Source organism: Phyllostomus hastatus, unplaced genomic scaffold (assembly GCF_019186645.2).
Source record: "Phyllostomus hastatus isolate PE091 unplaced genomic scaffold, TTU_PhHast_1.1 phas_scaffold_60, whole genome shotgun sequence".
In the NCBI taxonomy this organism is placed as follows: domain Eukaryota; kingdom Metazoa; phylum Chordata; class Mammalia; order Chiroptera; family Phyllostomidae; genus Phyllostomus; species Phyllostomus hastatus.
The window spans coordinates 16,312,196-16,323,045 of NW_025334038.1; the positions used below are offsets into that span (position 1 = coordinate 16,312,196).

The 10,850-nt window shown below is 45.5% G+C and overlaps 2 protein-coding genes across 5 annotated transcripts in view; both read left to right on the forward strand.

Annotated features, from left to right (window-relative positions):
• The window catches only part of LOC123810452 (E3 ubiquitin-protein ligase TRIM39), a 13,585-nt gene extending 9,675 nt beyond the window's left edge, over positions 1 to 3,910 (forward strand). For all 4 annotated transcript variants that reach the window (XM_045826213.1, XM_045826212.1, XM_045826211.1 and 1 more), the window contains 3 exons: positions 556 to 578; positions 1,110 to 1,225; positions 1,930 to 3,910. In XM_045826213.1, the coding sequence (XP_045682169.1) occupies positions 556 to 578; positions 1,110 to 1,225; positions 1,930 to 2,477 (687 nt within the window). In that variant the 3' untranslated portion in view covers positions 2,478 to 3,910. The remainder of the gene's footprint in view (positions 1 to 555; positions 579 to 1,109; positions 1,226 to 1,929) is intronic.
• A 1,071-nt stretch (positions 3,911 to 4,981) lies between these two features.
• On the forward strand, positions 4,982 to 6,649 carry RPP21 (ribonuclease P/MRP subunit p21). The gene is made up of 5 exons (XM_045826222.1): positions 4,982 to 5,141; positions 5,214 to 5,314; positions 5,410 to 5,492; positions 6,250 to 6,375; positions 6,521 to 6,649. Exons 1-5 carry the CDS (start codon positions 5,085 to 5,087, stop codon positions 6,601 to 6,603), a joined length of 450 nt encoding a protein of 149 aa, XP_045682178.1. The 5' UTR covers positions 4,982 to 5,084; the 3' UTR covers positions 6,604 to 6,649.
• Positions 6,650 to 10,850: the final 4,201 nt, after the last annotated feature.

A 10,850-nucleotide genomic window follows, 5' to 3' on the forward strand; every position in this document is an offset into this window, starting at 1 on the left:
CTGGGAAATCCTGGGGGGCAGAGATTTGTCTTCTTTGTCTTCTGGACCCCAAGTATTTGCAAATCAGGATTGGCACATAGTTCTTAATGTTTATTAACCAGTACCAGACAGGGGATACCAAACGATAGTGGGAAGTATGATCCATTCCTATACCACTAGTCTGGAACTATCTGTAATGATCCTCAAGGAGACAGGTGTGTGGTTGGTACTTGGGGGACAGAGGGAAGAGCAGACACAATCCCTGCACTTGCATTGAGCTCCCAGGGTCCTTGAGGAACAAAGACAAACACAAGAAACCATTTGGAAGTGATGTAAATTTCCAAGCTTCATGATGACCAGAAGTTGTAAGTGGGAATGAGGTTGGGAGAGAAGTACTATTCAGATCCCTCTGGAACTCTTCTCCTTTCACTGTGACCCTCAGTTACCCTATTCCTATTTTAGAGATCTAGAACTTTTGGGAGGAGAGGGATCCTTTTGCCTGTTCCTACACAGGCAAAAGGATCCCCCTCCTTGACTACCAGCACCAATATTGCTTTCTTTTCTCCTTCCCTCTAGGATGTCAAAAGTACCCTGGAAAAGTAAGTGATTCCTGCATCTCTTTGAGTGAGTTAGGTCTTGACTTAGAGACTTAGAGTACAGTGAGGAGTTGGGGGAATAAGGATGGAAAAGCCACACAGCTTCTGGGTAGGATATGGGAAAGGTTTATTACATCAATGAAACCAGTTAGAGAGTGATCATAGGGAATAATAGCCCCTTACCTTTTTCCCGTTGAGCATCAGGACTTTCTTGTTAAGGAAGATATCAAGGTAACGTGGAACCAGATTCTCCCTGTGCCTGTATGTGGAATTGTGTCCATACTAGATGGAAGGAGGAAGGGGTTGGGAGAAGGGAGGGTAATTACCCATTTGCATGAACTATAACAATATCCCCAGAAAGTTCTGAGACTCGTTCTTAAGATAAGGTTTTGTCCAAGGGACCATATGACTCTCCATAGATTGGCCAAAGAAAGCAATACGCAAGTGTTTGTCCTCAGGTAGGAGGGAGAAAGTGGGAGGATGGAGCTTCCCCTGACCCTGCCCTTTCTTCCCCTATCTCCCTGTCCCTCCTAGATGTGAAAAGGTGAAGACCATGGAGGTGACTTCAGTATCCATACAACTTGAAAAGAACTTCAGCAATTTCCCCCGACAGTACTTTGCCCTAAGGAAAATCCTTAAACAGCTAATTGGTGAGTTGTTCCCAAAAGAAAGGAACAGAGGAAATTGGCAGAGAGAAGAAAGTGTTTAGGTCCTACCTCATATGGGCTTCAGTTATCCTATCTGTTGTTTCCCATGCCCATACCCACACCCACCCTTTTACCTGGCTTTAGATCACTCAGAGTCACAGAACTCCAACTGAAAAGGCTCAGGTATCCTCTGTTTTTAGGCCCACACTTTCTTAATAGGGACTGAGAAAAGTTAAATAATTCGCCTAAAACTTGTTCACTCTTGAAAGTGAAAGAGAATGTCATTAATAATTTATTCACAGAAAGTAGTCATAAACCAGGACTATCCCTATACCCTGATGGTGTCTTCTCTATATCCTCAACATACGTTTTCCATTCTTGCCCTTGTTCTGTGCCTGGTACTTCTCTGCAGTGAGATGATGATGTCAGGGACCATGGAGGGGAGACCAGGCATAAGGAGCCTAAACCACTAACCCTTGCAAAATCAAGAGCACATTATTTGCTTATTTTAGGGCTGGGGTGAAAAGTGAAGCCAGTGTTTCCTCCGTTCCCTTAAGTGATACCATGGATTCAGAAAGTTAACCAAACCACTGCATCCTGGGGCCCCCTAAAGGAGCAGGCTCTGTAAGGCAGGCTGGAGGAGTGAGGCAGGGGTGTTGAGCTATTCCCATCCTCATCTAGCTCCCCACTCTGGCTTCTCCCGCCAGCGGATGTGACCCTGGACCCTGAGACTGCTCATCCTAACCTAGTTCTGTCGGAAGATCGTAAGAGCGTCAAGTTTGTGGAGACAAGACTCCGGGATCTACCTGACACACCACGGCGTTTCACCTTCTATCCTTGCGTCCTGGCTACTGAGGGTTTCACCTCAGGTCGACACTACTGGGAAGTAGAGGTGGGAGACAAGACCCACTGGGCAGTGGGTGTGTGCCGGGATTCTGTGAGCCGAAAGGGCGAGCTGACCCCACTACCTGAGACTGGCTACTGGAGGGTGCGACTGTGGAATGGGGACAAATATGCAGCCACCACCACGCCTTTTACTCCTTTGCACATCAAGGTGAAACCCAAGCGGGTGGGCATATTCCTAGACTATGAGGCCGGCACACTGTCTTTTTACAATGTCACAGACCGCTCTCATATCTACACCTTCACTGATACTTTTACTGAGAAACTGTGGCCCCTCTTCTACCCGGGCATCCGGGCTGGAAGGAAGAATGCTGCACCACTTACCATCAGGCCGCCAACAGACTGGGAGTGACAGGTAGGGACATGGGAATAACTGGAATGAGGCAGGACCAAGAGCAATGGGCCTTCCTTCCTGTGACCTGCTGGAATGTCTTCGTGTTTGCCTAGTTCCAGTCCTGAAACATCTGGGAGAAACACCTTGGTTTCTAGAATGGCGTATGTGGAGGAGTAGGTAGGACTGGTCTAGGATGAGAGCACAGCTATGTCTCCTCCCTAACTGAGTGAGGAGCTAGTTCACAGGGGATTATCTCCCCTGAGGTTCATCGGGTTTTCTATTACACAGGACAGGTTAGGAAGGAAGGAGAGGCTTTTCCAGAAACAAAAAATCTCTGGGAGAGTCTGACATGCTCAAACCAGAGGAGGAAACATAGAATATGTTTCCCAGAATAGTTGTGTTTCTTGAGGAAGAGCACAGGGGTGTGTATACCTCTAGATTGAAATGAAAATGAATGACAGTTGCTTTCACGGGTCTAGAAGTTGAGTTTTTCCAAGAACAGAGATTGGGCATCAAAAGTTTAGAAAGAAGGTCAGGGAAGGCGGCTAAAGGAGCAAATCCCTAGAGACTAATGAAGTGGAGAGGATTTCTTTGGTCTTCTATCCCCAGAGTGAGGTTGCCATTGTCAGTAGATTGGCCAGAGGAGAGGGTGAGAATGATGAGGAGGAGGACCCAGGTCCCTATCTCAGCCTTCAGCAGAGGTGGCTTATTGCCTGCCTCCTTACAGTTGATTGTCTCCAAGAAGTCAGTCACCTTCCTCTTCAGGGGTGAGGTACCAGAGATCCTGCAAGACAGTCTACCCTTTAACTGCTTTCCCAGGGGAACTTGGGAAGGAGAGAGTCAGGTATTAGAGAAAGAGAAACATTTCTATCCAAAGCTCTGGCCTTAAAAGAATGTTGCTAAATAGTTACTCCCAAGTTGTTAGCCTTATTACCTGGTTAAGGTGTCCAAGCCAGAAACTGAGAACGGAAATGGAGTCTTCCTCACGCTGAGGATGGGGCAGAAGAGGGTGGCGTGTATAGGGAAAGGCAAGATGGGCGACTTCCTTGTGCCTGTGTGCATCTGGCCTGGAACTAGTGTTCACAGGAGCCAGTCTTTTGCTTGTTTGCTGCCATCCTTCACCATTTGCCATTTCCTCTATCAGAGAATGTAAATCATTTAATGTTAGGCCAAAATAAACAATCTGTAGGGTACATATGTTGTCAAAAAAGGTAAAGTAATACATGCCAAACCAAACTAAAATGACTTGGACTATCTGCTGCTTCAGTAATGGGGTTCACAGAAGGTTGGGATAAGAAACTGCAGCTTAGTGAGGACATTTCAGTTCCTCCTACCACCTCAACAGGACTCTGTTCAGACTCTCCTCTTACCTTTGTGCCTTGACTGTGGTTCTTTGTGGCAAGATGCTTTGGTTGGTAAAACAATATGGAACAAAGGATCCACTGAAGTGATCTCTGTGTTGTGTGGTAATTTGACAACTGTTTCTCTTGATGTATAAGACTCGCTGTTAAAAATGCATGTTCCTGGGCTTACCCTTAGTGTTGTTCAAGGTCTGTGGTCCACCTACATTTTAAGCATACTTCTTTCCTTTGATTCTGGGGATACTTGTGAAACTCATCCCTGAAAAGGTTTCAGCCACTTCTGAGCCGGAGTCCTGGTCCCCTACCCAGCCTGATGGGGTTTGAGAGGGGAGAAAGACCTCACCCTCCCCTGATGTAAGCTACCCTCTTCCCATCTCAGGGTTCATTCATGTTCTACTCCTCCAGCTCACATCCCTCTACTCTGATCTCAGGAATTGGTGGCCCTTAACTATGAAGCAGAGGCAAACAGGATGCCAAAAAGAACAAATGGGACACAGAAAGGTCAGAGGGAGGGATTGTGATCCATGTCTGTCTGTGTTGGGGGTGGGGTGTAGTTTCAGGGGCAGGAGATACTGTTGTCAGGTTTCTGTGTCCCATACCTATGACTAGGAGTTAGTGAGGATCACCTGCTGTGTGTTTAGCACTGCATAACAGGAAATGTGTTTGTCTGGTTAAGTGGAAACGAGCTGTGTTCCCTGAGGGCCTGGAGCCCTCTTCCTTCACTCCACCACCCTCATGATCCTTTCGAATTTCACTCCCACTGACACCAGTGATTTTTTTTAAATGTGTAACTGCTGTTCCTTCTACCTGTAGATCTTCCAGATATCCACCTTTGGCTGCAGAGAGTAGGGCAGAAGGTCTGTCTGGGTATAAATTGCACAGAACCATCTCCCCACCCTAGCTGCCAAAGGACCTGTCTTCTGTCCTGAAGATGTATAGCAGTTTGAGATCCTCTCCTGTTCTACTAGCCTCTCTAGTCTTTACCTAGTATAAGTGATCATGGGCTCCAGTCTACCTAATATAACTCATATGGGCTTGAATGAGACTAGAAGGGAGCTAGAACTCATGCACGGACCCTGGCTTAGAATGCAATTCAAACAGATGGATCTATGAGGCCGCAAGGTGGCGCCAGAGTAAGGACCACAGCCGAGCGCCCAGCGCTTGGGAGCTCCGCTGCCCAGGAGGCTTTGCGCTGTTGCTGGTGCGTGTCTGTCTGAGGGGTGGGGCCTGCAGGCCTTCGACCTGGTGCCCTCGTGTTGCCTGAATGGCGGGGCCAGTGAAGGACCGTGAGGCTTTCCAGAGGCTCAGCTTCCTGTACCAGGTGAGTCTGCAAAAGGGGTGCTCAGGGAGGGCCCTCGTACCGCCAGCTGCTGAGTGACCGCCCCTCCCCTAGGCTGCCCACTGCGTCCTGTCGCAGGACCCCGAGAACCAGGCGCTGGCGAGGTTCTATTGCCACACGGAGAGGACCATCGCCAGGCGGCTCGTCTTGCGGCGGTGAGAGGCACGGAGCACAGCGGCCTGCAGGCCGGGGTGGTGGGGGGAGAGAATGCAAGAGCGGGTGTGCAGACCACCTTCCCCTCCTCCCGCAGGGACCCCTCGGTGAAGAGGACAGTCTGTCGAGGCTGTTTTTCCCTCCTCCTCCCCGGCCTGACCTGCACACAGCGCCAGAGACGTGAGTGCGCATATGGGGTGGGATCCGTAGGGAGCGCTGAAGGGCAGGTGACCCGTCCGTGCTTTGGATGGATGTTTGCTGGGGGATTCGCAGGAGCAAGAGTCGACTTCGTCCCACTGGAATTAACTCCACCAGGACAGGAAAGATGTTGCCAGATGAGGCAACCTCGCCAGTGTGTAAGAACAGATGTTATTTGGCATCGTGGAGGACGATTCATTGCCATTCATGCAACAAATATTTTTTTTCTAAGATGTGCCAAGCATTGTAATTGATTCATTATTCTCATTGAAGATGTAGTGTGATGGGACAGGCTAAGATAGCAACAAAATAGTGTAGAAAATGCTTTAATTTGGGGAGTAAAATGCTGTTACTTATGCCAGTGGTGGTGAGATTCATAAGAAGAAGAGATGGTAGCAGATGGAAATTCTAGCCTTGTGTGTTGACCTTGAGATGAGAGGTTGTGCTGCTGTGAAGAAAATGAGAGTTTAAGAGGCTGGAGTGTGAAGTGCACACGACACGAGGCTGGAAAAGGAAATGGCAGGTCTTGTAGAATCTTGTAAAGGAGTTTGGACTTCATCTTAAAAGAGTACCAAGAAATTGATAGTTTATGCAGGGATCTCACACTATCAAATTTGCATTCAAAGTAGGTGAGAGGTGGAATTCCTACTAGAAAACAGTGGAGACAGAACTGAGTGGAGGACACTTTTACTTCTCCGAAACGAAGGTACTCTGTTCCATGTTCCCACTTTTATTCCAGGCTGCAGGGGACAGCGCTGGACAGTACAGACCTGCCTAACATGCCAGCGCAGCCAGCGGTTCCTCAATGATCCTGGACATGTGCTCTGGGGAGACCGGCCTGAGGCCCAGCTAGGCAGCCAGGCAGGTAAGAAGTAGACAAAAATGTGGGATATGCCAGGTGGATAGGGATGGTGGGGGACAGAGGGCTGAAGAGGACACCAAGGTGAGTTCTGGGTTGACATGAGAGGTGTCACAGCCTTAGAAAACTCTAACTTTGCTCATCTGTCCAGATTCCAAACCATCACAGTCCCTGCCAAACACAGCCCACCTTATTGAGGAGAAAGTGCTGCCTCAGAACTCCAGTAACCAGTGATGGATTCACCCTGTCTTCCAAATAAATAAAGTTTAATTCTGTTTCACTTTGGTGAGCCTGTGAGTATTTCAACTCTTAATTTCATTTTCTTCTGTTTCTGTCTGTATTCTCTGTCACCAGCTAATTTCTCCTTTGTCTTTATCATCCTCCTACTCCCACCATTCAGGGAGATCCAATCTTCATAGACAACTTGGCCCCACGGTGCAGCTCACTCGTCCAGGATCCTTGGGCCCCTTCACACCTGCTTCTCAGTGCAGGGTCATGAATGGAACTCAGGCTCTAGGATTGTCTTCAAAGGAACTGAGCCTGCTTAGGGTGTTCCATATTTACGGCACTCCTGACTAAAGGGCTGGACAGACTGCTGTTTTTAAATAAGGGAAATATGTTGTTGGGGGAGGACTTAAGATCCTCTCAGTCCCCTTAAGATTGTCTTTTACAATCCCTGGGTTTTCTTCTTTAAAATTTAATAAGGGAAACTGTACAGACCCAACTTACAAGGTCAAAGATGATAATCAAAAGGACACTTGCAAACATTATTCAAGTACACTCCATAAGTATATCCCCCAAGGTTTTCTTGAGAATTAGTAAACAACAAAAACAAGTTTTTGTTTTTGTTTTTGATTTTCAGCATTCCTGGAGTTGCTCAGTGCCAACTAATCAGTTTACCACAAAAATATACAAACAACATTTACTATTTCCAGAATGCAGTATTCTTCCCTTTCTCTTATAAATCCTGTGTTTCACTTACTGCTGCATTAAAATCAACAACTTCATTAAAATGAAGTCTTTAGAATGTCGCTTAAATCAACAGTGATTTGTTAGGCTATCTAAGGCCTTGGCTGGGTGTTCTTCTGTTCCAAACAGCACTCCACTGCATTTAGCTGGTGGCTGATACCTGGTCTGAAAGATCCAAGCAGCTTCATTGTGCATGTATGACACCTTATTGCTTCTCCATTCGGCCTTGCTATAGCTGGCTTTGACGTCCTCACAGAATGGTTGTCTTAGGATGGTTAGACTTTCTTCTAAGAAGACAAGGTGCAAATGCTTATCAAGCCTCTGTTCTCACCATACTTGCTAATTAATGTCCCCTTGACCAAAGCAAGTCACATGGCCAAGCCCAGATTCAATACCAGGGCATGAATACTGGGAGGTCCATTGGTTCCCTGGGGACCACTGATACAGCAATATACTTGTATTCTTGTTTTGCCTTTGTCCCTGACTCAATCTCTCCACTTACTCCTTTACATGTCTAAATTATTCACCTGGAAAATACTAAATAGTATGTAACTAAATGTTTCTGAGTTATTCTTTCACCATTTATTTCTGGCACTAATGCCTACTTGGACCAACTGTAGCAGACAATAGAAACATGTATCCCAGAGAACTTTCTGTAGCTAGAGGAAGGAGAGCTAGCTCAGAAGGAGAAGATAGATTCAAAGCACAAGGAGGACTCAAGGGGAAGTTGCCAGTTTGAAGATGGAGAGGGCAACATGATGTGGAGGTCAAGTAGCTTGAAGAAGCTGATAGATGATGCGATCACCCACCAGCAGTGACCACGGAACGCTGTGGATGGCTCGTCAATACTCGAGAAAAACACACAGAGACAACCAAGTCCTGTGGGGAAGTAGGAACGGAATGGCCACTGTCTGTGGTGGGGAGAGCGTGCCATTCCCCTGCCAGAGAGGCTTTTTATTGGTTTCATTTGCATAAAAATTCAGGTAAAGCTCATTACTCATTGCTAGGAAGTAAGTATCAAACAATAGGTAACAAGGAAGTCTGAGGGCCTATTTTGAGTCAGGGTCAAAGAGCTGTAAAAAACTTTAAGGAACAAACTTACTTCTTCCCTGGACCCTCATCATTCATCTAAGAGCATTCTAAACAAAGCAGGTTTCACAGGATTTTACATATTCTTTCTTAGGCCTGATCACCTGGAGAACCCGCCCTTTTCAGCACAGAGCTGCACCACCCTGTCATTGTTTCAGGCTTAGGTGGAGCAAGGGAACTAAGGCAACCAAGAGATAAGGAGATTTTCTTACAGGCAATGAGGACTGAAGCTATGTCAAAGCCAAGGGACAAGGGTCCATCACCCCCTTTTACTGTAGCCCCCAAAGTCCTTTCTTGGGGACCTCCCACGTGATCATGCCTGCCTTAGGTTGTTCCCCCCTTGGGGAATCTTACCCATCATTGGCTGACCAACCAAGCATTGGGGGTCAAGTAAAAGGAGAAGGCAAGGTGAAGTAAAAGGAGCAGAAGCAGCGCTCCTGCCAGGGAGATAAGCTTTGGTCTCCTTGCTGGCTTACGGTCCAAGGTCATTCCCTCAGCCTTAGCCTTGGCGGGGGCGGGGGGGTTGTTACAGCTTCTGATACTAGGCAGGGCGGTTCCCAACAGATAGAGGCTCTTAGCTGATGGCCATCAACAAAACAGGAGCCTCATCCTTGCAGCCCAAATAACTGAATTCTGTCAACACACTGAATGAGTTTGGAAAGAGAGACTCCCTCAGAGCCTCCAGATAAGAGTCCAGCTCACCAACACTTGATATCAGCCTGTGAAACCTGAGCCAGAACTAGCTGAGTTCACCAGACTCCTGGCCTCCAGAACTTGGCTGGAATGCTGATCTTTTCTGTTGGACTGGGACTTACACCACTGATTCTCCTGGTTCTCAGGACTTTGAACTTGGACTAGAACTATACCACTGGCTTTCTTGGATCTCCAGCTTGCAGACCACAGTTTGTGGGACTTCTTAGCTTCCATAATTATGTGAGCCAATTTCTTAAGATACCTGTCTATGTACCTACTATTCATTCTGGTTTCCTGTAGAACCCTGACTAATACAGCATATATGTATATTTATGTGCACACACACAAAGCTAGAAATACAGGTTATGAAATATTTTTAATCCTCTTGCTGGAAAGGAAAAGTATAAAAGCCTATATCACTTTGAGTTTTGAAAAGAATATCAGTGGGAAGGGGTAGGGATGCAGACAACGTATCCCCAGTTTCAGGATATTGGGGAACCACTATAACTGTAATACAAACAACTATAATTGAACAACAATAAAATAAAAAAAGAATATCAGTAATAGCTCTAAACATTCAACTTGATGACAGAAATGAAAATTGTATTACAAAAATAAATTTCTTTTTGATTACTCTAGACTTATAGTATATTTTGATATCAGGTAGCATGATCCCTCCAAATTTGTTTTTCCTTCTCGATTACTTTGGCATTTCAGGGTCTTTTGTGGTTCCATATAAATTTTAGGACTATTTATTCTAGTTCTGTGAAAAATGCTGTTGGTATTTTGATGGGAGTTGCATTGAATCTATACAATGCTTTGGCTGGTATGGACATTTTAACTATGTTAATTCTTCCTATCCATGAACACAGTATATGCTTCCATTTATTTGTATCTTCTTCCATTTCTTTCTTCATTGTCTTACAATTTTCTGAATACCAGACCTTTTAGCTCCTGGGTTAAATTTATTTCTAGGTAATTTTTATGCAGTTGTAAATGTGATTGTTTTCTTAATTTCTGCTTCTGATAGTTTTCTATATTGGTGAAATGATTTCTGAATATTAAAAAAAGAAAAAGAAAAAGAAAAAAGAAACATGCAGCCCAACAGTGCATCCCATGCAGACATGGATATTTTTCACCTTTGGCTCCCCTTCTGTGGCTGCACCCACAAGTCTGGTTTCTGAGGTTGCTGGCCCTTGCACACTAAATCTGAAGTTTGTTCTGACTGTGATTATGAGTGCACATGACTGCACACATGCCCACAATGGGATAGGAGTGGGAGAACTCTTGAGTTTTGATTTCCTGGCTGAGTCATTAAGTGATTCCTTTTGTATAGGAGACCGTAGGAATCAGGTCCTAGTTGGGAGGCAGATGAAACAATGTGGAACATGGTTCACTTATAAGTTGTGGCTTGTTGATCTGTTTTATGTTTTTGCTATATAGGTCCCTCTAACTAGAGATCCCTTCCCCCCCTTCCAAAACTCTGTCCTTTTTCATGTGTACTTATGACATGACAGTTGTAAATATATATGCAAAAATGGATTTCTTGTAACAAAGAAGAAATCAAATCCCTAGAATGCAATGGTCATCTTTCTTTAATATTTCTAAACAATTGAGTAATTCAAAATGTGTGCCCTTTTGGGACTCTATAAATAAAGTTAAACAGAGAAGAAACTTAGGTCTTTCCAATTGTATCAAGAAAATGATTGCACTTTCTGCAGTGCTTATGT

Excerpts from the sequence above, each read along its gene's own strand:
- RPP21 (XM_045826222.1), top strand. The coding sequence starts at position 5,085 with ATGGCGGGGCCAGTGAAGGACCGTGAGGCTTTCCAGAGGCTCAGCTTC. Across the intron at positions 5,315-5,409 it reads AGGCGGCTCGTCTTGCGGCG|GGACCCCTCGGTGAAGAGGA; the intron begins GTGAGAGGCACG and ends CTCCTCCCGCAG. Across the intron at positions 6,376-6,520 it reads CCAGCTAGGCAGCCAGGCAG|ATTCCAAACCATCACAGTCC; the intron begins GTAAGAAGTAGA and ends TCATCTGTCCAG.